Genomic DNA, 25805 nt, shown 5'->3' with positions numbered 1-25805 from the left:
ACTGATTAGTGCAGTTTCCAAATAACCTGTTTAATAACAACATGACTTGGCTTTTACTGCAATGAAGTAGATCTGTTTTCTCTGAAAAAGGCTGTTATGGTGATTAAGGATTTAGAGTCAAACAGACCTGGGTTGAATTTCAGTTGCCATTTATTAGCTGTGTGCCTTCAGGGAAGTCACTCAGTCTGTCCCAGCTTCTATTTACCTGCAATTAGGATTAAATAAATATCTAATTTTGCACAGTTGTTATAACGATTAAAATGAAATAATGCATATTGATGGCCCTTTATTTAATTAATTAATTTATTTTTATGTGGTGCTGAGAGTCGAACCCAGAGCCTCACACATGCTAGGCAAGTGCTCTGCCACTGAGCCACAACCCCAGCCCAATAATGCATGTTGAGAACATGGTCCATCCTGGGGACTCCATAAATGGTAGTAATGTAAACATTTTTTTTTTATCCTAAGCAACACTACCCCATTGGCTTCATCACTCTGATAGTCAGTTTCTAAAACTAGGATTTTGCTTAAAGCAGATATCAATCCCAGCATTACAGCAGATGTTTCTGCAGCAAAAGACATCTTGAGATCATAACTGCTCAGGAGGTTCAGGAGACTTACTGTGTTTCCCAGGCCCAGCAGTCCCAGATACACCAGGAAAATTCTTAAAGCCCTGGTGGATGATTTCTGAAGTCAGAGGGGTTCCCAATTGATGCACATGACCACTAATAGATGTGAGTAGCTGCTCAGATCCCTCAGGAGAAGCAGTGCTCAGCAAAGTTAGAGCCCGAAGCCCGAGTGTCTCTCCGAAGACCCCAGGAGAAGGACAGAAGAGCTGAGAAACTACTGGCCCAATCAGCTGCAAAAGTCAGGGAACCCATGAAGACCAGATACACTGCTCAGAGGCTGGACTTTTAAAAAAATTGGTAGTCACTGTGGATAACTTTGGTGGCAGCTAGGAACAGGAAGTAGAGTGCTAGCTGCAAAGGTAAACATGAGAATTGAGTTTTCCTGTAGCAGGAATTAGATCTAGGCAGATTAAATCTTGTATCTCTGCCCAAAAAATCCAAAGGCTAAATGTTCTCTCTGATATATGGATGCTAACACACAATGAGGAGGGGGAGGGAAGAATAGAAGTTCAGTGGATAGACAAAGGGGAATGAAGGGAAGGGAAGAGGGATAGGTATAGGAAAGACAATAGAATAAATCAGACGTAGCTTTCCTATGTTCATATGTGAATACACGACCAGTGAAACTCCATGTTATGTACAACCACAAGAATGGAACCCTAATTGGAATAAGTTATACTCCACGTATGTTTAACATGTCAAAATACACTCCACTGTTTGAACTTGCGATCCTCCTGCTTCAGCTTCCCAAGTGCTGGAAGAAGTTTAGCTCTTTGCTTTGCTTTTTCTTTTCAGTAGATGTGTTCAGGTAGAGTGTTTACCTTTGGTTCTGTATGTAAGCTTTCCATGTAACACTTATCCTACTGAGATATGCTTAAATCTCCACTATGTGATTTGAGAACAGTTTGATGTCCTCCCCAGTGCTCTGTCCAGTGACAGGGTAGACAGATGGGAAGTGTATTCTGAATCTCTTACTTGACACACTGTCGTCTTGGGGAAATCACTTCACTTTTATGAGCTTCTGTTGAATAACAGGCTTCAGCAGCTTGACGTAACTCATCTATTACTCACTTTAACTTTTGTGGTGATCAGAATCTGTGGTAGTGGCTTCATTGGAACATTTTATTTTTTTAAAGCACTAACAGTTGGCTGCTCCTATTTCTAGTTCTTAGATCCCTTTGTCCTATCCTATGCTACATCAGGTGGCTCAGAACTTTATTGTCCCATCTCCCTTTCTTGGTCCTCCATCTTCCCTCCTCACCCTTTCCCTTCTTGATAGCCCAAAGAACTCCAACCCTTCTGTTATGAAGAAAATTTTGTTTTCACAAACGCAGTTTAGGTTTACCTTCATAAAATCAAACCTATTATGATACTTAACAAAAGAAAATATTCAAACGCAGGATCAGGCATTCATAAAGCATGTGTGTGGAAGAAAATATAGCAACCTTTATTCCACATGGGTGAACTTCATGAAGTGGACATTATTGTGATTATGTAATATTCATTTTTTATAGATAAACTATGATTATGTGAGGGTATCTGCAAAATAATTTGTAAGCTATTTGTTTCAGATACCTTCTAAACTTTTCTAAGAATGTTTTTCATTTTAAAATAATTGTACTTACTGTGGATAGATCCCTGATTAATTAAGCAAATGTTAGCATTTATCTTCTATAAAATTTTCCCCAGTTTTTATGAGAAAAGAATGTGTGGAATGACTTTACCTCTTACATCTGACTATGTTCTTTTGAAAGTGCTGTTTATATTCTGAACCATAATTTGATTTCAGGTATTACTCAATTTACATTTTCTCCTGCGATGACCTAGGTTTTTTAAATTAACCTATTTTGTCGGCTGGACCGCGGGGTTTGATGGGAAGGAATTGGCCCGGCCCAGTGCTCTGTCAGTGGCGGCTGCCTGCTCCGGAGGCTGTGTGCGCGGTGGCGGCCAAGGCTGGCAGGGGTGGACCCCGAGGCCGGGCTGTGCTCGCTTCACGCAGCTGTGACTTCCTTTGGACAACTGATGATATTTATCATTGTGCCAAGTTTCTACAAATAAAAGATGGGTGGATTATTTTCTAGATGGAGGACAAAACCTTCAACTGTAGAAGTTCTAGAAAGTATAGATAAGGAAATTCAAGCATTGGAAGAATTTAGGGAAAAAAATCAGAGATTACAAAAATTATGGGTTGGAAGATTAATTCTCTATTCTTCAATTCTTTATCTGTTTACATGCTTAATTGTATACTTGTGGTATCTTCCTGATGAATTTACAGCAAGACTTGCCATGACACTCCCATTTTTTGCTTTTCCATTGATCATCTGGAGCATAAGAACAGTGCTTATTTTCTTCTTTTCCAAGAGAACAGAAAGAAATAATGAAGCACTGGATGATTTAAAATCCCAGAAGAAAAAAATACTTGAAGAAGTCATGGAAAAAGAAACTTACAAGACAGCTAAATTAATTCTTGAAAGGTTTGATCCAGACTCAAAGAAAGCAAAGGAGTTTGAGCCGCCATCTGCTGGAGCAGCTGTAACTGCAAGACCTGGACAAGAGATTCGCCAGCGAACTGCAGTACAAAGAAACCTTTCTCCAACACCAGCAACCTCTAATCAGGGCCCTCCTCCACAAATTCCGGTATCTCCTGGACCACCAAAGGACACTTCAGCCCCTGGTGGACCACCAGAAAGAACTGCTACTCCAGCCCTATCATCAAATGTGTTACCGAGACGTCTTGGATCCCCTGCTACTTCAGTGCCTGGAATGGGCCTTCATCCTCCAGGTCCACCTTTGGCAAGACCCATTCTTCCCCGAGAACGAGGTGCTCTGGATAGGATTGTTGAATATTTAGTTGGTGATGGTCCACAGAACAGGTATGCGCTTATATGTCAGCAGTGTTTTTCTCATAATGGCATGGCTTTGAAGGAAGAATTTGAATACATTGCTTTTCGATGTGCCTACTGTTTTTTCCTGAATCCTGCAAGGAAAACCAGACCCCAGGCTCCAAGGCTTCCAGAGTTTAGTTTTGAGAAGAGGCAGGGAGTGGAAGGTTCAAGTTCAGTTGGTCCCTTACCATCAGGAAGTATGCTTTCATCAGAGAACCAGCTCAGTGAAGGAGGAACAATATCCCAGATGTCTCATTTTCTGTCTGAAATCTCCGGAATGAAGTCTAACTGGCTCAAATTCAACCCCAGTAAGAACCTTTAGAAGAACAAGAAGTTCTAGATAATAATACAGAGCAAACAGATGGCAAAATATCAGCTATAGAGCAGACGGACCAAGTGATTGAAAATGCATCTGGCTTAGAGGAACCAGAGGAGAAAGAAGAGACTGAGAATGAAGAAACCTCAATAAATGAAGCCAAATCAACAGTTCCCAGAGCTGATTCTATTTCTGATCTTGAACTAAGTGGAGAATCTTTGATGACAAAGTAGTAAATGCTTCCACGTGCCTTCAACTGGATGTTTGTAGTCTTATTGATGTCATTTATTGCTTTTTTGTGGTACTTCTTAAAAATTGTTTTGCCCCTTTAAGTATATGCTTGATATCATTTGAATTCAGATTGCCTAGCAATTTCAGTATTCAGATTGCCTAGCAATTTCAGTGTGTAAGAGTTATATCTACTGGGTATGAAGAGCAACTGGTATCAGTTAATTAAGAACCTTTTGAACACATAAAGATCCACACTCTTTAGACAGTTTTTAGATTTTTTTTTTGTCTATTCTAAAAGTAAAAAAAAAAATGCATTCTTGTTTTCTATATGTGTAACCTAAAAATAATATCTATTTTGACATAGGAAGAACTTTGATTAGGAATAAGTTCTCTAATAGTGTTTGTTTTAAGGAATGAAACACAAGATTTTGAGTACTTTATCATTAAGAACGGAAATAATTTTAACTTTTGAGATATTTGCCATTGGGGAGAAAATGTCTATTTGGGTGTTTACATTAAGTGATACGAAAGTTACAACTGTAACTACATAGGCATTGGTACGAATTCTCAAGAATGCAATTGAACAGTCAAGTGCAGTGTTTCTTTTGATGTCTTTTATTTTGCAGCTGGGCCAAAGGCACATGATGTATATAATTAGTTTATGTTTACATATTAACATATAGGAAATATATCTGCACTTGACTGTACTTGAATTCTTAGTATTATTTATACTTGTAAAATAATGATGATATATAAGTGAATTTTGTGCTCTTGTGTGTATTTTGTTAAGGAAAATAAAGATGATCTGGCAGCAGTTTCTTTTTGTTAAATATCTGGACTTCAAATAGTATTTTGGTGGATGACTTGGCTATCTGAAAAATCCTGGATGGAAGAGTTCACAGTATGATGTATATAGTCTGCTTAGAACAAATTATTAAGCATTTCTTCAGACTTGTTGCCTTTCCGGTTCAGAGAAATAATGACATTTATAGTTTCTAATCAGAGGTTAGGTTTTTCTGATTCAGGAACACATTAGGCCATTTGTAGGTTTTAACTTTGAGAGACAAGAATGTTTTGCGTGAATAGCAATTAACTAATTGCTGATAATTCATTCAATTAAATATGTGCACTAAGCATCAGGGAAAAAACTTTGACCCAGAATGAAAATACTTGGGCCTTAAATACAGTGTGATTATCTGTTACAGCTTCCTTTTAACCTTTCTTCTCTAGTATACAAAAAAAATTGAAATCAAATTATTATGCCAAAGGGAGGAATATAAGAATATGTGTGTATGGCTAATGTTTTGGTTGTACATGGTACTAAAATTGAATAAAACTTTTTGTATTATTTAAAATTTAAAATAAATAAATAAATTAATTAACCTATTTTCACAGTTGTAATCCCATCTTCCATGTGACTTACACACAAATACAATATATATTATACTTATATAATATATAATATACAATAATAAAAATATTATATATATGTATGTACATATATATATATATATATATATATATATATATTTCACCTTTGGTCATGTCCTCTAGTGCCTCCTACACATGGCTGCCATAGGAACATGTTTTCACAGATTCAGTGATATGCTTGTCTTGTTTGCAATCCTCAGGTGGCTTCTATTGCACATGGAATAAAGTTCAAACCTGGCCATGCATTCTCAGCTCTTTAAATCTTTAGCCAACAATATTCCTAGGCTCATTTCCAACTAATTGATTTAACAAATATTTATTAAGTATTCTGTGTGCCAGGAGTTATGCTGCCCCCGGAGGATATAGTGGCGAGCAATTGCAGAACACTTGTGGTCCTCCTTGGTCTGCTGGGCTCGTCGAGCTTGGTCTGGAACACGCTTTCTTGCCTTCTGAAGTCTGAGGCCCCAAACCACTCATCACTCCCCAGATATGCTTTATACTTTCCTCTCTCTAGTTTTAACCTCTACCTGGAGTGTTTTTCCTTTTCTTTTCTTCCCTCTCTTCCTCTTCCTCCTCCTTATTTTTCTTCTCCTTCCTTCCTTCCTTTCTTCCTCTCTCTCTCTCTTTCAGAGATCTGACTTCACTTTCATTTCTTTCACTTTAAACCAGTTATGACATTTCTGGGGGTGGGGCAGAGGGAAGGCAGTGCTCAGGTTCATCAGGGCTAAGGAGGCACAGGTGGGCAGTCGCCCCTGGAGCAGCTGGAAGAGGCTGGACTACCCTGCCTGTGGTCAGATGCTCCCAGAGTGCAAAGATGTGTATGCAGTGTTCATTGCAGCTTCCAGCTTGCATATCTCACTCCCTCAGGCCATCACCCACAGCAGCAAGTAATTTGGGGATTGGCTGGATGCCTTGGAGTTACCCTTCACAAAGATGATAGCTGCTTTCTTCTGTTGTTCAGCTTTTCCATTCCAAATTTGGCTTCTGACTCCTGCTGAGTCACCTGTGTCTTCCACTGCTTCTGTGAATGCCTTCCTAAGGTCCAAAGTATCAAAGACACATCATCCAGATGAGCCCCAAAGTTGCTCCTGGCTCTGTAAAGTCATTGCTCACCTACATGGAGATCAGCTCTCTTGGGGTGATTAGCTGTCCAGTATCAAGGTGAGCCACTGCTGACTTGAAGATGTCTGTGGTGACGGATGACAGCATATACTCATCATAGTCCTCTTGGATGCTGGTAAACATAGGAGGAAGCTGGCTAGTAGTGACCAGGAGGGGGACACACAATATGATGCTGACAATCTGTAAATCTCTGTTACCAGTGATGACTGACATGTTGTAGTCCTGGATGGTGTATTCTGTACCCAAAGGATGACAAAGTGAGTCCCCCACCCCCATTGTCCACAATGTCCTGTATTGCATGGAGTTGATCAAAGATGAGAGTTCTGTGCCTAGTATCCACATTAATGCAAGGCAGAGTTCACCACACCTCGCAGGTTAGCTAAGGTCAGGAGGAATTTGCCCATAGAACAAACACTTTGGCAGTCAGCCATGGTCTCCTCTGCTGGAGCCGCCCATACCTGCTTCCAGTCTGACTTCCACAGGAATTCTCCATGGGAATGTATTTTTTTTTCCTCCATAGTTCCTTAGAATCCTTCAAAAGGCCAGGCCTAAATCTTGCTTCCTTCAAAAGGTTTCCCAGATTTCCTCAAGTAGGATTAATTTATTTAGACTCCAGAGGTCCTCTGTACTTCTGGTACAATTTATCCTGGTACAGAGGAAAGACCATGAACCTCAAAGTTAAAAAGCAACAAGTTCAAAGTCTATTTCTGCCACTTCCTGACTATATAAATTAGAAAAAATCTCATAGTTCTTAAAATCTGGTTTTATCTATCTCTCATGGGTAGTACATAGATTAAGGCAAATGCATTGGAAAGAATACAATGGCACACAAATCTTTTATATATTCATAGAAATGGCTGATGATTCTTTTTCTGTATGTAGACTAATAAAGGGGAATTATGTATAATAGAGCACCACAGCAATTCCACTTTTATTTTTTTTTAGTTCTATATTCTTGTCATGCATTTAATCCCTACTCTGTCCCACTTTGTATATACTCACATTTAATCATCCCTAGTCCTCTGAAGTATGCATTATCCTCTGTGTTTGATATTGTTTACTGTCAATCGACATTTAGTTCTATCCTCTTCTGTGTTTTACCTTGTATTAAAGGGATCAGAAGTTTCTGTCTGCCAACAAGACACTTTCAAAATATTTAAAAGAGGGAGGGGATACTGACAACATTCTTCCAGGAGGCATAATTTTGATAGATATGAAATTTTGCAAGTCAGGCCATATTTTGTGCTCTGCAGGTAATGCTCAGTCTTAAGGATCACAGAAGCTCTGATCTATCTATAAGAGTCTCTGACATTTCCTGATATTTGAATTGTGGCAGGAGCAATGTGGTAATGTGATATGAGAGGTGGTCTTCCTGTCTTTTAGTCTTTCTGGGCAAAAAATGATTTTGGAAGCATCAAATTCCTTGTACTAAATCTCTTTCTGCTCAAAATACCTAAGGTGGTTTCTGCATGGAACTCTGGTGATATAAATGAGGAAACTAAGGCTGAGGTAAGTAAGTCACTTGCTCCAGGGCACATAATTTAGAATTGGTTGATCTATTGAATAGCTACACCCACACTGCTCCTCAACTATGTATGTTTCCTAGTCATATTTTTCAAAAATGAAGATACTTGTGGAATAAAATTATTTTACTGAAGTTAGAGACACACATGAGGTTTATTTTAAAAACATGATTTCTATGAATTATGTGTAGTCTGTTGGCATATAAAATTTCTTTAAGTTGCAAGTGAAAGAAATCCAATTTAAATTAAAAAAAGAAATTTATTGTGATATACACAGAGTTGTACGTTTGTAAGATTTAGATTTAGGGATGATTGATTTAGAGTATTCTGAGACTTTCACTTTATATTTTGCCTCCAAATTTTTCTGGTGTTAGTTTCATTCTCTCAGACCAATTTTTTCAAGTCATAGGGGACATGCCTGTGAGTAGCTGAAAACCTACACACTTATAATTCTATGATGAGAAAGGAAGGGTATTTCTTCCAGTAGCTCCAGCTATAGAAAAATTTGCAAGTACTCTGATTGGTCCATCTTGTGTCCCATGTCTATCCCTTGACCAACTACTGTGGCCAAGAAGACAAATTTACCTAAAAATATGGTATTTCCTATTTAGATCATGTGGCCATAGAAGATGAAATTCCCCCAAATAAGTGGAGTGACACCAGGTCACTGAAGAATAATCTTATTGTGGGTTTTCCTTCTTGGGGAAAAAGTAGAATCTAGAAAAAGCAGAATCTCACATGTAGGTAGTCTATTTAAGAAGCAACCAAGGGTGAAGGAATGAGGAGCAAAATAGGAAAGTGCCACAGTCTCTGGCTGGGCACAAATCACGAGTCTCCACACAGCTTGTAGATTCAAACAGCAATTCTTTATTCCCGAACTCACACCGGCCCTCTACAAACATGTTCTCGGGGAATCCACGTTCTCTGCCCAAATCCACCTCTCCACTGGGCTTCTGTCTCCCAAAATATACTGTCTGACCCTAAGAACTCAAGAGGAACTCAGGCAGCAGGATACGCCCTATTCTAAAGGGGGAACACCCTAATCTCAGATTATCTTAAACGGGGAACACCCTAAACACGGATCCGCCCTGGTCCTTGAGCAAGGTCACCTTTCAGGAGTCCTTCCACTAGACAGCATGGGAATAGCTGGCAAGGAAATTGTCATACCTACTTGGCTGATGGCTCCCAGCAGGAAAGGAAATCCAAGAAGCAATTATTGATTTGGAAGCCACTATGGGTAGCTGGTGCTCAGTCCTGCCAAGACATTCTGAGGAGTCAATTTATAAAATGCATCTTAAAAATGCTCAACTGAGACTAGAAAAAAGGGAACATGTATCCAATGACTTTGAGCCATATTAAGACACACCTTGTTCCATGACTGTTAACTACCTTTCATTTACATTTGTTCATAGGTGGCAAGTGGCTTCTTTACTATTCCACACCTCATCATTAAAGAGTCCCCGGGGCTGGAAGCAACAATTACAAAATGTGGACCTGGGTGAAGTGCTAACAGATTATTATTATTATTTGCAAAGTTGTGCAACCAGAACTGGTTGTTGCTTTAATGCCCAGATAAACTGGAGATAATATAAAGTCACATGTAGAAATGGTCTAATAAATTCCACTCCCTTCATTTCTATTGTCTTTATGGCTGTAGCTGGTCCTGAGACCACCAATGATAATCAGATGTTTATCATCTCCTTCTAGACCCTTCTAGACTTTACGCATATGCTCTTCCTGGGTATTTAGAGTTTTTCCCATTGCTTATTCATCAGATCCAGTTAGTATAATGTCATTAATGTTTTAGATCTATAGAATTATATACTATGGAAAGTCAAGATCACCAACATCCCTGCAGACTATACTGAGACAGAAAGCAAGAATGTTAATGAAACCCTGCTGTTTATTCTGATATTTTTTACCTCCTTGAATCTCTAGAGTCCTTTCTCAATACTATGCCAAGACAGTTCCAGCATTTCTACCTCATTTGCCGTAGGCCATCATCATGTATAAGCTGCGAAGAGCCATCTAAGCAACATGTTGGATAGGATACAGGAGTTCTTGCCAGGACACGGTGCTGCAAGTTAAGTCATGGCAGAGTGCTCCATGTCATCCCACCCACATTCATATCCCTGCCTCCCACCACTATCCCTGATCCAGTGTCCTCAAGACACCTACACATATGTTTTATCCTGATTCTCCACATGTGCATACATCTTTCTTTAGCATATAAGCTACTTCTTCCTTGAACAAGGGCAGTATTTCCTCTTTGGAGCTATGCTGAAGTTTGCCCATAGTCACAGTTGGGACACAATCAGCAAAGGCAAATCTTACCTTGAGGTAGGCAAGCATGACTTTGGGAAGAATCTAACTTAGGTGTGATTTTTAAATATGTCCAGGCATGCCAAGGTTACATAGGTCACGAGGTAGAGGACAGCTGTCACTGTGGAGAAAAGTGGTTCCCCCTCACTCAAAAAGTATTATTTTTCTAGACAAATTAATTTTAAAAAAATTATTTTAAAAATCCTTAACTGTAATAATAACTGATGTTTTTCATTAAAATATTTAGAATATATATTTTATAGAAGGAAGTACATCTAACCTTGTAATTTTGCTTCAATTCCATCTTTGTTCAATCCAGATGTAAAACCTGTATAAGTCATGAAAATATATAAAAAATAAAATGAGTTTAATTCATCTTTATAGTCTCAATTTATACTCCACTTAACTAGAAAAGAGCATCTAATTAAATCTTATATAGGAAAAAAGAAAACAGCTTGTTAAGTTCAAACAAGGCTTAAATATCTATAGAACACAACCACTGTTTTGAAATCCTTTCATATCAATTGGCTCTCTTTTGCTTATTATATTATGTAAAAGTGATCAGGAATATTATATTTTAAAAGGAATGATGAGAACAGACTTCTAATGTTTATGAATAATAAATTTCTGTCAAGTGATGAATATTTTCTAGTGGACTTTCATTATAAAATAGATATGCCTATGAAAAAATGTTTGATAATACTATCACTTTAGAAAACTGCTATATACTGAAGTTGAAACTACACATACTCTATAATAGTAATTTCACTCTTAGGCATGTATGTATATAAGGGTATCAAAGGACATATAACAAAGTTGATAGAGGCATTATTTAAAATTTTTTATATTTATTTTTTAGTTTTAGGTGGACACAATATCTTCACTTTTTATTTTAATGTTGTGTTGAGGATCGAACCCAGCACCCCGCGCATGCTAGGCAAGCGCGCTACCGCTTGAACCACATCTGCAGCCTTATAATGGCATTATTTAACTAAGAATTTTCTTTTATCAAAAAATTCCTTAAGAAAGTGAAAAGTCAAGCCTGATTGTGAGAAGACATTTAATACATATATTTGGCAAATAACTCATCCAGAGTATGTCAAGAACTCCTCTGTATTAATCATAAATATACAAACAATTGAAGTAAAAATGGATGAAAGACTTGAAAGGACATTTCACAAAAATAGCATATCTAAATGCCCAGTAAGCATATGAAAAGATCCTCATGCTAATATTTGTCTTAGAAATACAAAATAAAATCACAAAGAAACCACTACACACACACACACACACACAGGAATGACTGAAATAAAACCAATCATTGACAAGAATGTAAACCAGGATGTAAAGCAACTAGAATTCGGCAACTAGATTTTTTTTTTTTTTTTTTTGGTAGTGCTAGGGATTCAACCCAGGGCCTCCAGGGCCTTCTGCATGCTAGACAACTGCTCTACCACTGAAGTACCCATCCAGGTTCTTTTCAGGTGGATGGGATATCACTATGTTGCCCCAGCTGGCCCTGAACTTGTGCAAGGCTCAAGTGATACTCATACATTAGCCTCTCATGTAGCTGGAACTACAGATCGCTTTACCTTGCTAGACTTAGAATTCTTACACATTGTTGCTGAAAGTGTAAATTAACTCAACTGTTTTGGAAAATTACTGTATTTGAGGGTATCTACTAAAGCTAAACATGGTTAATAAGTCTACCTGATTTACTCCCAAGAATATACTTGAGAAAAATGAATGTCTTATCCATCAAAAGACTTGTAGAAGAATATTCATAGTCATTATAGTAAAAAATTGAAAATGACCCACATGTCCTTCAAAAAGAAAATGGATGCTTAAATTGTGGTATATTCATACAACTGGATATTTAATAACAACAAAGTGCAAATTACTACTAAAAATCCAATAATATGAATAAATTTCATAAACAATATGTTGAACAAAAGAAACTAGAGCTAAAAAGAGTAAATACCATACATATGTATACACACATATGCCTACATTGATATGAAGTTCAAGAATAGACAAAACTAACTAACCTATGGTGAAAGAACAGTCTTTACTTCTGGGTGTGTAGATACTAACCAAATCAGCATGAGGGAACCTCTGGGAAATTCTTTGTATCTTGATCTGGGCAGTGGTTTTGTGTGTGTGTGTGTGTGTACACATGTAAAATTTCACTGACATTGATATTAAAGATTTGTACATTTTATTGTATATTAGTAATAACAATATAAAAAGGAACTGCAATATATATGTATGTAAATTAAAAAATAACTACAAAAATAAAGTGATCATGAGAAGGAAAAAATGCAAATTAAAGCATATCATTATTCACACATAATATTTTAAAAAATATACAACTATACACCCTTAAGGTAAGGCTGAAGAAATCAAGGAATATGGCATTCTCAAACACTGCTATAGCTATGAAAATTGAAAACCAGTCACAAATTCAGAATAAGAAAATAGCTAAACACTAAGTACAGAAAAAAAACTGTAACTTATTTTAAATTACTTTAGGCATTTTTGCTATTTCTACTAGAATTGAATTTTTTCTACTATATCTGTTTTTAAAGGCATTGATTTCAAAGGTTATTAAAAGACTAGAAGTAAAACAGATAAAAGTTTTCTCACTTTTTTCTACTTTTGCTTCTAAACATATTTATGATGCTGTTACCTTTTATTACCTTTTAGTTTCTGGAGTCTATTCAATAACTTATTAATCTAAACAGAGTCACAGCAGGATTTTAAAAAGTACTACTTTTCTAGGTCAAAGTAACAAACCATAATGAGATGGGTTTTTCAAGGCTCTGATATAAAGCAAAGTTGATCGTATCCATTCCAAAGCAATATTCACATCTGTGATGGTATGCAATACTATCTCTGCATTTAAATGTTCAATAAGATGTCTGTGCAAACTAATGGGGGAAAAAAACACCTCTGCATTACTAATATTTATTTCAGTACTATAACTCTTACTTTTTAAACTTTAATAATATATAATATACTCATTGCTACATTAATAATTCATGAAAGAATTTAATTTCAAAAACTGTAAGAAAACCTTAAGTCAGTTCAACTCTTAAAAATTTTTACATTTCTCTTTACTTCATTGGTCTAGAAGGCAAACTATTACTTAAGAAAGTGTATACGTGTGGTGGTGGGGGGAGAAAATATTCTATTTTCCCCAAGAAAAAATATATCAAATACTCTACTAAAAAGTCCCAGATTATCTCTCTTATTATTATTATTAATTAAAATTTTAAAGATATAAAAATATTTCCACTTACTACAAATTAGTAATTATAAATGTATATAATTTAGTATGTAAATTATAATGATAATTAGTAAGAACTTACTATAAGGTAGGCCTTTTATAACAAGGATACATGTTACCATATGCTAATAAACATCACTGAGTAAAATTATTCTATTATCTTTTTTAAAAAAACTATTAAATTTCTTAAAATAACACAAACATTCTAATTAAATTATTAAAAATTTTCTGAAAAATAGCCTTAAAACTAAAAATTTCCTTTTAATATATTAAAAGAAAATACTTGTATTAGTATTATTATCTTTTTTGGAATTTTTCTGTATTACCTGCTTTCTACAGTGTCACTACAAGCTAACATTTGAATGTACTTCTCTCTTGTATTTAACTGAGTCATAATAACTGCTGTAGCTGTAGAGTCAAACTAGAAATAAACAAACATCACATAGGTAAATTCAGTAAAGAAGGACATATTGTGGCAACAGTCCTTTTATTTTCTCTCTCTCTCTCTCTCTCTCTCTCTTTCTCTTTTGTAGTTGTAGATGGACAAGAATGCTTTTATTTCTTTATGCAGTGCTGAGGATCGAACCCAGTGCTGCACCCATGTTAGGCAAGCACTCTACCACTGAGCCAAAGCCTCAGACCTGCACCAGTCCTTTTAATACTTCAAGACTTTAAATTTTATATTAAAGAGTTTCTTACCCCTTTGTCTTAAATAACAAGTTAAAAGGCCTAAAAAATGCTTCTGAATTTAAATGTTAAATTTAATTTTAAAACCTTCCAAGAGTATGAATGTAAATGCTACTTTAGTTTCAATGTAACAAAATTTTAAATCAATGTTAAAATCAAAGCAAACTTCAGTAACTAGGTAAAAGTTTGTTTTTTTTTTGTTTTTTGTGGCGGGGTATCAAGGATTAAACTCAGGGGCACTCAACCACTGAGCCATATTCCCAGTCCTATTTTGTACTTTATTTAGAGACAGAGTCTCACTGAGTTGCTTAGCACCTTGCTTTTGCTGAGGCTGGATCCTCCTGCCTCAGCCTCCCGAGCTGCTGGGTTTACAGGTGTGCGCCACCATGCCCAGCTAGGTAAAAGTTTTAAGATTTGATGTAGTTTACACATAATCTAATTTATCCTACATAATTATAAATATGTATAACTTAATATTTTGACATTCTTTGAAAAGATATTCTTCCTGAATGTTGCCTTAGTAACCTATATGAATGATTTCTTCAATCAAGTATTTGTCAGAATAGGGTAAGTTCTGAAATGTATATAAGCTGACTTTTAAATGTTACAATGCCTGGGGACACTACTGGAATTTAGTGTTAGAACCCAGGAATGTTCTATAATGCACATGACAACCCTATACAATGAAAAACTTACTCATCCCAAATGCTAAAAACATCCCTAGATTAAGAATAAAATAAAACAGAACCCCCAAAACTCAAAACCAAAAATCCTTCAACAGTATATTCATTCCATCCCTTCATTAACCAATGGAAATTCAGAGACCGTGGGAGTTTGAGGAGAGGTCTGATATATTCCAGTTAGTGAGGGTTGTTTTAATTCTATTCCTTCATTAAAGTAGATTTTCTGAGTTACATAACTTTCAACTTTAATTATGAAAAGCTACTAAAAAATATACAAAACAGTTTTTATTTTGCCATGTCTCTAATACAAGTTATGAAAAGTAAAATTACTGTTACTTACTTGAGGACGACCAGCTCTACCGATCATTTGTAGAATATCTGTTTCACTGTATTCTTCAAACATCCCTCCAGCATAATGCATTGTAGATTTCATAACTACTAGGTGAGTCGGCAAGTTTACTCCCATAGCTAAAGTACTGGTAGTAACTGCATCAGATTAAGGATTATTAATCTCAAGCCTTACAATTTTTTTCACTCCAGGAAGACATTTTCTTATAAAAGACATCGCTATAAATGCAATAAGACTCATTCACAAAAAAATTTCAAAGAGGAATAAAATAATAAAATTTTAATCTAAACTAATAATACATGCTAAAACCAAAAAATTATTAAACTTTTACTTCTCAAATTGTACTTCATTCAATAACATGATAAAAAACTAAAAACGTTGCTAAGAATTTACCACAGCATGCACAAACATAGGTAGTTACATAATTTTAGCTTCTTAAAAGCAGAAGCAAATTTAAGATTTTACCTTTTTCTCTTAAAAATAATTTTTCAAAATAATTTATAATATGGGTAAGAAACACATTCTACTTACAAAGAACTGGTAGATCTCCAGTAGTAAAAGCTCTTTCAACTCCTTTTCTATCTGACAGCTCCATGCCAGCATGATGATAAGCAACACCATGTATTAGGATATCTATAATAAAAATATGACACCTGTCAGTTACTGTTAATATTTCATCAATTGACTCATTTTGTCTATATTTGAAAATGTTATTCAAAAATTATCTCTAAACCTACCTCTCAGTTTTGAATCTCTTATGGAATATGCATACTTCTGTAACCTATTTTAAAATATAAAATTATTGAGTTATTCCTATTAACATCAGAAAATTCTAAAAGTTTCTTAATTATTTTGAAACTTACAAATATAAAAGAGTTTTCATAATATTATCTGAAAACTATCTTTAAACAGAATAGACTACATAACATTCATATTTAGAAGTCCCTAATTTATTAGCTAAAACACTACAGTTCCCTTTCAAACCCACAGGGGGGGAAAACATTATAAATATTTATTATGTTCATGGATCAGAATATGAAAGTCTATATTCATAATTTGCCTAAAATATATTTGTAAGAAATAACAAGTTTTAAAATTCTGCTATATTACCAATAAGTAAACCAAAAAGACTGAAATAAAAAAAAATGTTTTTTATTGTGCTCTGAGATATGTCATGTAAAGAAAACCAGGAAAACATTAAAACAGAAGTTAATAAAGTTTCTTAATAATTTAAAAAGCAATTCTTGTACTTTCAAAGATTCTGGAGTTTGGTAGGCTTGATTCTTGAACATGTCTAAAGTCCCCCAAACTGGTGTTTTTCCATTTCCTTGTTGCAGACATGAAAGTAAGAAACATTATTTTATAATACTTGTGATTTTTTCAAAAGAATTCACAATGGAATGAAGAGAAGTCAAGTGGAAAGGGCAATATACTATTAAACCTAAACTATTTTTTCTATAATACACAGGTATTACAGAAATGTTGCTTAATTTAATTATCAGAGTAAAATGATAAGAAAATTGATTCCCATATGTTGAAACTTAATTAAGAAATTGAAGCTGATAGGCTGAGGATTTAGATTGGTGGTAGTGCATTTGCCTAGCATAAAATGAGGCCCTGGGTTTGATTCACAGCACCAATAGGAAAAAAAAAAAAAAAAAAAAAAACAAGAAGAAGAAAGAAAAAGAAGGAAGGAAGGAATAAATTGAATCTAGGAAGTAATATGCCTAATTTCTTTTTTTTATAGATCTTATTGACTTTTATTTGTAATTCATACATCAAGGCAGGCTTCAGTCTACAAAATAAAACAGAAGCTCCAACTGGGCAAGAGCAGAGCAGTGCGTTTGTGAAATGGGAACAAGGAAATGGAATAATATGGGGGAAAGAGCACTGATGGGTTAACATCAAGTTGCTTCAGGTTACTTTTTTTTTTTTTTTTAATAGGGGTTAAATCAGAGAGGACTTCCTTATTACTAACTCAGGTAGACTGTTTTCAGTGGTCTGTTTGTGGATCTATTTGCTTCCTTAAAGTTTTAATTTGAGTCTGTGGCATTTATTTTTTCATTTTTTAAATTTTTTTCTTCTTTTTCTTTTCTTTTTATTTTTATTTTTTTATTGGTTGTTCAAAACATTACAAAGCTCTTGACATATCATATTTCATACATTAGATTCAAGTGGGTTATGAACTCCCATTTTTACCCCAATACAGACTGCAGAATCACATCAGTTACACATGCACATTTTTACATAATGCCATATTAGTAACTGTTGTATTCTGCTACCTTTCTTATCCTGAGGGGGGATAGTAGAGAATATGCCTAATTTCTAACAACTAGAAAAAGTGGTACTGTTATTCAAATCTGCGTTTCTACCTTCATGCTAGTTCTAATACCAGTATTTTATTGACAAAAAAACCCACAAGAATTTAAAAAGAGATAAAGAAAGAAAAAAAAAATGAGGGACAAAGAATGAAGAAAAACAAGAGTTGAAAGAGAAATTTTCCTTGAGTAGCTAGGCAAAAGTGGGGAATGATAAAGGAATTTAGATACTGCATATGCGCCTGTTTAAGAAAACGATTACCTGAAACAAAATTAATAATCTGTGCAGGGATTAGGGAAAAATAGAAAGGATGCAATGTAGTGGCAAAGGGACAGACTGGTAATTTGGAAGCTGATCTGACCCAAAAGCCAAAATTAATAATAAGAAGCTTGGGGCTGGGGATGTGGCTCAAGCGGTAGCATGCTCGCCTGGCATGCGTGCGGCCCGGGTTCGATCCTCAGCACCACATACAAACAAAGATGTTGTATCCGCCAAAAACTAAAAAATAAATATTAAAAACTTCTCTTTCTTTCTCTAAAAAAAAAAAAATAAGAAGAAGCTAATATTCATTAAGTAGTAATCAAGTGCTAGTACTCACCAAGACCTGCCAAGATTCAGGGGTAAATAAATAAGATGAACATAAAGTCCCCCTTTCCCCAAGAAGGTTATAATCTAAGTTAAACAAATGTTTTAATAACAATTGAATAAAAGGATATTTATTACAATTATAATAAGTGCTATTAAAAAAGTACAGGGTACTTATAAAAGTGAATAAAGGGAAATTGAAGATTATAGAAAACTGATATTAATGATATGACCTAAAGAATAAATAGGAGTTAGGTAAAACAATACCAAGAAAAGAAAACATGATGCCTGACAGCCCTGGCTATAGCAGTTAAATATATTCACAGAATAGAGAGTCTTATATGGCTTGATATGAGTATAGAAAAAAACATGGTCAAGATGAGTCTGAAAAATAGTTAGGCATCACATTATATAGAGTACTGAAAACCATATTAAGGATTTAGGATTTTATATTAATAACAAGACAGAGCTATTATAAAGATTTTTGATGGGAAACTGACATGATATGGAGTTTTAAGCTCCATATCATGCATCTTTTGAGAATCATATATGGTAGTTATAACTGCAGAAACAAATTAGCTTTGCTGGTTTGCAGACAGATTTGGCATAGTACTCATCACTTTGGGTAGAAAGAGATGTTCTTTCCAAACAGATGAATGTATGTAACACTGTAAAATGTTGATTTCTACAATTGTTTAACCAGTTTTATTTTTGTACAGTATTAATGACCTAAGTTATTTTGCTATCCCATTTTTGTAAACCAAATGAAATTATCAAAGAGGATTCTATCAGTAGATATTTTGTACTTATGTATATATGCTGTCGAAATAAAAATAATAAATGATAAAGATTGGGGGGAAAAGAATGAGCCTCAGGCAGACCCCTCTACAATGTCAAAATTTAAGAATTGGGTAGTATTATGGTTTAGATATAAGATGTCCCCCCAAAGATCCTATGTTAACGCAGGAATGTTAAGAGGTAAAGTGATTGAATTGACTGAGAATTGAATTGATTGAGAATCAGTGGCCTGTAAAGCAGGAAGAAAACTGGTAGAAGATGATCATGGAAGAGCAGAATCCAGTGTGTTAAAATAAGGTAGACGTGATCAAATATGTTAGAGATTCATGAGAAATTACTTGGCAAGGTTTTTAATGAAAGATAACAAAAGATACTGGATTCAAAGTGGATGAAAAAATAAAGATAGCAATATGGATAACTTTATCTTTCAAGAAATTCAGTTATGAAAGAAAGATACAATCACATCTACACTAAAGAGTTGTTATCTCAATCCTCAAAATTACTATTATTCTAATGATACAGATGAGAAACCTGAGGCTTTGTCAAGTAACTTGATCAAGGTAAGGGATAAACCCACTTTTCTCATTTCATCTAAGTGATCCTAAAAGTCCTTCTACTTCCAAGGAAAAAAAAACAAAAAAATTTACCTTTGTTTCTGTTCCACAGTCATAATAAATTTAGCATCTTTCACAAGAACAGAAGCAGCCTGTTGCACACCTTTCCTAGTTGCACAAAACTGAAAATACATTAATAATTTCTATATTAATCATGTTAAAAGTGAACATCACACTAAAAGATAATCGACCAACAATCCATACCACAAGTGTGGGCTTCTGATCAGAGTATGTTTGTATAACACTGGCAATTTTGTAGTTGAGGGTTAAATCAAACTTAAATTCAGTTTGGTTACTACTACAGGGAAATCCCAGGACCACTTTCCGAAGTTTCACAGGTCTATGGCTTTCATCCATTTTCAGACATACAGCAGGTCTTTCACCATCTGAAATCCATTCTGCAATCTTGAAAAAAACAAAAAAAATGTACATTAAGCATTTTTTCTAGTCAAGTTTTATGGCCTAAAACCCCCAATTTTAGATTACTTTAAAGTCAAGGTATAAAAGTACTGAATTAGATAGTTTTCAGTCTTACATATTCCATTGATATTACTCTGTTGATAAACTGGTAAATGCTATTGGTAAATATTGCTAATAGCAGTATTTCTTTCTTTCTTTTTTTTTTTGGGGGGGGGGGGGTGGGAGGTAACCAGGGATTGAACTCAGAGTCACTCAACTACTGAGTCATGTCCCAAGCCCTATTTTGTATTTTATTTAGAGACAGGGTCTTACAGAGTTGCTTAACTCCTTGATTTTGCTGAGGCTGGCATTGAACTCTGGATACTCCTGCCTCAGCCTCCGGAGCCACTGGGATTATAGGCATGCGCCACTGTGCTGGCAGGTAATTTTCTAATTAGTTATTTTATTTTCCTTCATGAGCGTCTAAAGTAAAATTAAAATTGCTTTGGCAAGAGTTGACAATTTTTAATCAAAACATAAACACTTGAGAGAAAGCAGAGCCAAAAGCATATTTCAGGCTCAATGCAAGAATCAGTAGTTAGTTTACAGAGCTGTGTTAAGCTATCCTTATCTTTGCTTAATCTGGTTAGTAATCAGGCTCCATGCCCTGCTATGAAATTGATCACTGCTTTGACAGGAGAAAGTTTCTTGTTGCACAGGAAGGAATACTGAAATATTCTCAAGGCTATCATGAGTAGGAATAAGATCACACAAGAATTTACATTCTGAGAGGAGCAGAGGATCAAGGATAAAGACTTTAACATATGGGGAAATTGAGGAAGAGGACCAGAAGAAACGGACAGAGAAATAGCAATCAGAATTGGTAACTACCACAAAATAGAAGAAAGTTTCAAGAATTGGAGGGTATTTATATTTATATAATTATTGCTTACAAATCAATAAGTAAAAGTTTCCCGGTGTGAAAAAAGAATAAAGGGCATGACCTGGCAAGTAACAAAAAACAAAAGTTTAAAAGTTGTTGATAAATATATTTTAAATATTTACTACAGTAAAAATCAAAGAAGAAAAAAACTTAAAATAAGATATATTAAATAATAAATTTGAGAAATATTTAATATTCAAAATTAAATAAAAATAACAATTTTATTATTATATTACACACTGTTAGGATATAGGAAAATGACAGCTGGCAGGATTCAGAGAAATGGCAGCTAAAATAAATGAATGTAACACGGAAGGCAGTGTATCCTTAAAAGTTCTGCATCCTTTGACTCAATTATTTAACTCAAGAATTCATCCTAAAAATAATTATGGATGTTTTCAAATTGCAGGATTGTTTATAATAGAAAAATGGAAATAATTTAATCTTCCATTATTATGATGTCAGATAAATAAATTATACCCCCAATACAAAACAGTAGTAAAGACTAATAACATGGAAATATTTGTAGGTAAAATGAAAATGTAGATCAAAAAACTATAATATTATAATTTCATGTTACTATAGTCTGAATATGGTTAGAGAGTGTGTCTCAAAATTTCCTTTGTTGGAATGCCTGTTCCCCAGTGTAGTAATAGTACTGAGGTGATGGAATCTTTTAAGAGGTGGGACCTAGTAAAAGGTGGTTAGGTTACTGCGGACAATGTTCTTGGAAGGAATTAATGCTGATCTCCCAAAGTAAGCAAGTTCTCATGAGAGTGGGTCATTTAAAAAAAGTGAGTCTGACTCTAGAATCTCTCTGGATTACATGGGATCTTTCCCTGTCAGGCATACTCCTGCCATGATACTGTCCACCATGTTATGAGGTAGCCAGTAGGGCCCTCACCAGGATGAACAGATGAGGTCACCCAATCTTGGACTTTCAGACTCCAAAACTAAATAAACTAAATAAACTGTAAACTAAATAAACCTCCTTAAAAAAACATATTACCAAGCCTCAGGTATTTTGTTATAACAATGGAAAACAGACTGATGCACATGTAAACATTTGAAAGGACAAAAGTCTGGGTATTAGTTTTATTGTTTTTATAAACTTTAAATTTTTATATATTATTCTTGAATATGAACAAAACAAGTTTTCTTTTCATGAATAAGAAAATTATTAACTGTGTCAATTTAAGGATAAAGACAAAATTTTCCATTGGAAGAGCAAATACAGGAGGTATTTTTTCTAAGAAGTGTTGGAGAAAAAAAGCTACATTATAGTAGGCTGACAAGTAAATAGGAGTAAGAAAGTAGAGTGAAACTGTATCATTTCTCAAGAAGTTTGCCTAAAAATTAAAGAAAAAGGCCCGACACAGTGGTACACACCTGTAATCCCAGCCATTCAGGGGGCTGAAGTAATAGAACTACAAATTCAAGGACAGCCTCAGCAACCTATGGAGATCCTGTCTCAAATAATAAATTTTAAAAGGATACACAAATTTCAGCATGTTAAAATGTAGTTCAGTGGTAGAGCCCCGGGAGTTCAAGCTCTAGTACCCTCCACACACAAATTAGGTTGTATATTCATTATAGGAAGTATAATATTCCATGTAACTATTTCTTCCCATGTCCTTCTACCATTAACCATGAGATCCTCCTCAAGGACAAGTTCCATATGTTCTCACTTTTGCATCAATCATTTTGGCTTACTGCAATGCTAGGCATATAGAATTGGGGGGAGAGTGATAATCATCTCAGCAATTATTTTTATGTCTACTATACTTTTCTGTACAATTAGAGACAGCTGGCTATAATGACCATGTTATTAGTCAAGTTATGAGAGATGGATGAAATCCATAAAATTAAGACTTTTAGATACTAGCTAAAAACAGCCTTCTATTATAAATATTAAACTTGAAGACCAAATTTTTATATCTGAAAAATCTAACCATAAATTTCTACAACATACTTTATCAAGTGACTGGTAAAAAAAAAACAACCCTCACTATTCTCTAAGATCAAAATAACTAAAAATTTCACCAGTCATAAAACAAAAACCCTGATGGTATATTGAAATTCTAACTTACATCCTCAGCATTTGGAATTGTTGCAGATACAGCTACAAATCTCATTGGGATAAAAGTGCTAGTATTTTCTAAAGGCTGAGATAAAGACTGTACAGTTTTCATTCTGCTGACTACAACTTCATGAGTTGGACCACGATATTCATGTTTTACAACATGTACCTATACAAGAAATCAAGAAAGAATCATTAGCTGTAAGACTACAATCTACTTAAAAAACTAAAATGTACAATGAAATTAACATTTTTCCTTGAGAAAATGGGAACTTTCCAGCAATTTCCCCTAGAAGCAATTAAACAAACATTGAAGTTGTCTTCTTTCTAAACATCTTTTTATGCTATCTCTGAAAGTGAATAATGTGTTCACTACCTCATCAATGAGAAATAGTCGCACCAGTTGAACCAAAGAGTTGTCTCTCCATTTCCTAGTCAAGCTATCCCATTTCTCCTACAGAAAAAGTGCAAGTAGTTTAATGTGATAAGGAATTATAATAAGTACTGTTTAGGACATTAACAAAAATTTTACCATGACATAATACAAATGACAGGTAAAGGTTTGATTGATACATTAAAAGTATTCTGAAAAAGATTTAAGGATTAAAAATTTGAATTTTGATAGTTTGGTCAGTGTTTTAAAACTAGGCCTTCAATTCTTTTATTAAATTTAACCACACAACATTTAAATTCACTGTCTGATTACATACTTTTAAACTCTACCAAGGTACTCCCTCTTTAATACATAATACTTGGGCAAAAAAATAAGAGGAATAAATATGATTATAAATTATCAACAATAACAAATTGGATATTCTTTGTCCATTTTTCCTATTGGCCATTTGTCTTTTACTTATGTTTTTGTAGGTAATTTTTTTTGTACCTTGAATACTATTACTTTTTTACTTTGCAAATATATGCTTCTACTTTGTATTTTCTTTGAACTTCTTATGAAAAGAAACAGATTTTTTTCTAATAAACCAAGGAAATAATAAAGGATAAATAATACCTACTGGAGTTGTCATAATAATATGGGCATGTTGAATCTCAAATAGGTCATCTATAACTGTATCTCCAGTGAGTTCTTTACAATTCAATCCAATTGGTCCAAATTTTTCTTTCCAGTCATCAAAACGCTGACTACATAGGGCTTTTATTGGTGCCACTATAATGATACATTTTTTAATATAAATGCAATTTTAAAATTATTTTCGCAAATTTTAGTTAAGAAAATTAGGACAAAAGTATATATCTAGGTACTAATATTGACAAATTAAAAGTTAGTAATTTAGGTATATAATTTAGAGATAAAAAGGTAATCACCAAAAAGAACTAAAGATAAATAGAAATAATTACTCAGGAACTTATAGCCAAGAGCGGAGAGAGAGAGGTGGCGGCAGAGGGCGGGCGGGGGCCTGAGTGCAGAACATTAGTGCTTTTCATTATAAGGCTTTTTGTAATATTTGGGTTTTTAAACCATGTATATATACTACTTTGAGGAAATTTAAAAAAATACACACCCAGAACAGGAGAGCAGAAGTGTCTATGTAAATTTCTAGAATTATAAATGTTTATTTTGTTCATTTTAACTGAACTTTAAAAAACAAGCATGTGAAGTTAAAATCCTCAATTCAAATATTACTTTTTATTTTTAACTCTGAAAAAAATGTGTTTTGAATTTAATGGAACAGACAAAATCAATTGTAATATATCTATTAAAAACATATGAGGGCTGGATGTATAGGTCAATGGTAGTGTTTGTTTAGCAGTACAAGACTTCGGGTTCAAAACCCAGCACCACCAAAAAAAAAAAAAAAAAAAAAAAAACCCAGAAGGAGAATTTATTAGAGCTGGGTGCATAGCTCAGTGATAGAATGCTTGCCTGGCATATACACAGCCCTGAGTTTGACCGCCAGCAACACAAATAAATAAATAAAATCAGTTTCTTTAAAAATGTATGGGAAACCAAATAATAATGCCTATGACTGAGCTGAATTTAATTCATTTTTGCTTTACTGAGCTTTTATTATAATTAATCACTATTCTTACAATATATACTTACTGTAAACAATTTTAATGTTTAACCATGGCAATGGTACTTCCATTAATAATCTTGTTATAGCTAGTTCGAACATTACAGTTTTTCCAGAACCAGTTGGAGCACAAATTACAAAATTTCTATCTGTATAAAGAAGCTAAAAAATAAAATTTAATCAATTATGTAACATCAAATTTTTCACACACATTCTCAACTTGTTAGAAAATATGTCTTAGGAAGACTCTAAGGAATAATAATACAAAATAATAATACAAACATTCAATTATTAAAACTGTAACCTTGCTCCAGAACCTCCACCATCAAAAAATAATACTATTAATATTTAATCTCTTTTATTTGTCAAAGTGATGTGCTAGACATAGAAGAAAATCATTCCTTTATCTTCTAGAGAAATTCTCATAAATCTAACAAATACAAATTAATCTACCTGTGAGAATTGTATATATGTATCTAACAAACATTTTCTGAGCTTCTATAATGTACTAGTCACTGAATGTGGCACTGGGAACCAAAATGTGATCTAGTCTCTCTCCTTAGAGAG

At 34.3% G+C, this 25805-nt stretch overlaps 1 protein-coding gene and 1 pseudogene across 1 annotated transcript in view; one reads left to right on the top strand and one right to left on the bottom strand.

Annotated features, from left to right (window-relative positions):
- The first annotated feature begins 2500 nt into the window (after positions 1 to 2500).
- On the top strand, positions 2501 to 4195 carry LOC143403818 (endoplasmic reticulum junction formation protein lunapark-like; annotated as a pseudogene).
- A 2160-nt stretch (positions 4196 to 6355) lies between these two features.
- LOC143404389 (putative ATP-dependent DNA helicase HFM1) overlaps positions 6356 to 25805 on the bottom strand; it is a 39545-nt gene continuing 20095 nt past the window's right edge. Inside the window, 14 exon segments of the mRNA XM_076862558.1 lie at positions 6356 to 6527; positions 6610 to 6850; positions 10740 to 10787; positions 13256 to 13389; positions 14075 to 14169; positions 15459 to 15604; positions 15999 to 16100; positions 16205 to 16248; positions 19817 to 19905; positions 19988 to 20188; positions 23216 to 23374; positions 23582 to 23659; positions 24219 to 24370; positions 25268 to 25400. Coding sequence (XP_076718673.1) covers positions 6356 to 6527; positions 6610 to 6850; positions 10740 to 10787; positions 13256 to 13389; positions 14075 to 14169; positions 15459 to 15604; positions 15999 to 16100; positions 16205 to 16248; positions 19817 to 19905; positions 19988 to 20188; positions 23216 to 23374; positions 23582 to 23659; positions 24219 to 24370; positions 25268 to 25400 — 1794 coding nt within the window.

Source organism: Callospermophilus lateralis, chromosome 7, assembly GCF_048772815.1.
Source record: "Callospermophilus lateralis isolate mCalLat2 chromosome 7, mCalLat2.hap1, whole genome shotgun sequence".
Lineage (NCBI taxonomy): Eukaryota > Metazoa > Chordata > Mammalia > Rodentia > Sciuridae > Callospermophilus > Callospermophilus lateralis.
Note: the sequence above shows the minus strand (reverse complement) of the source record. Positions and strands in the feature narration are given on the sequence as shown.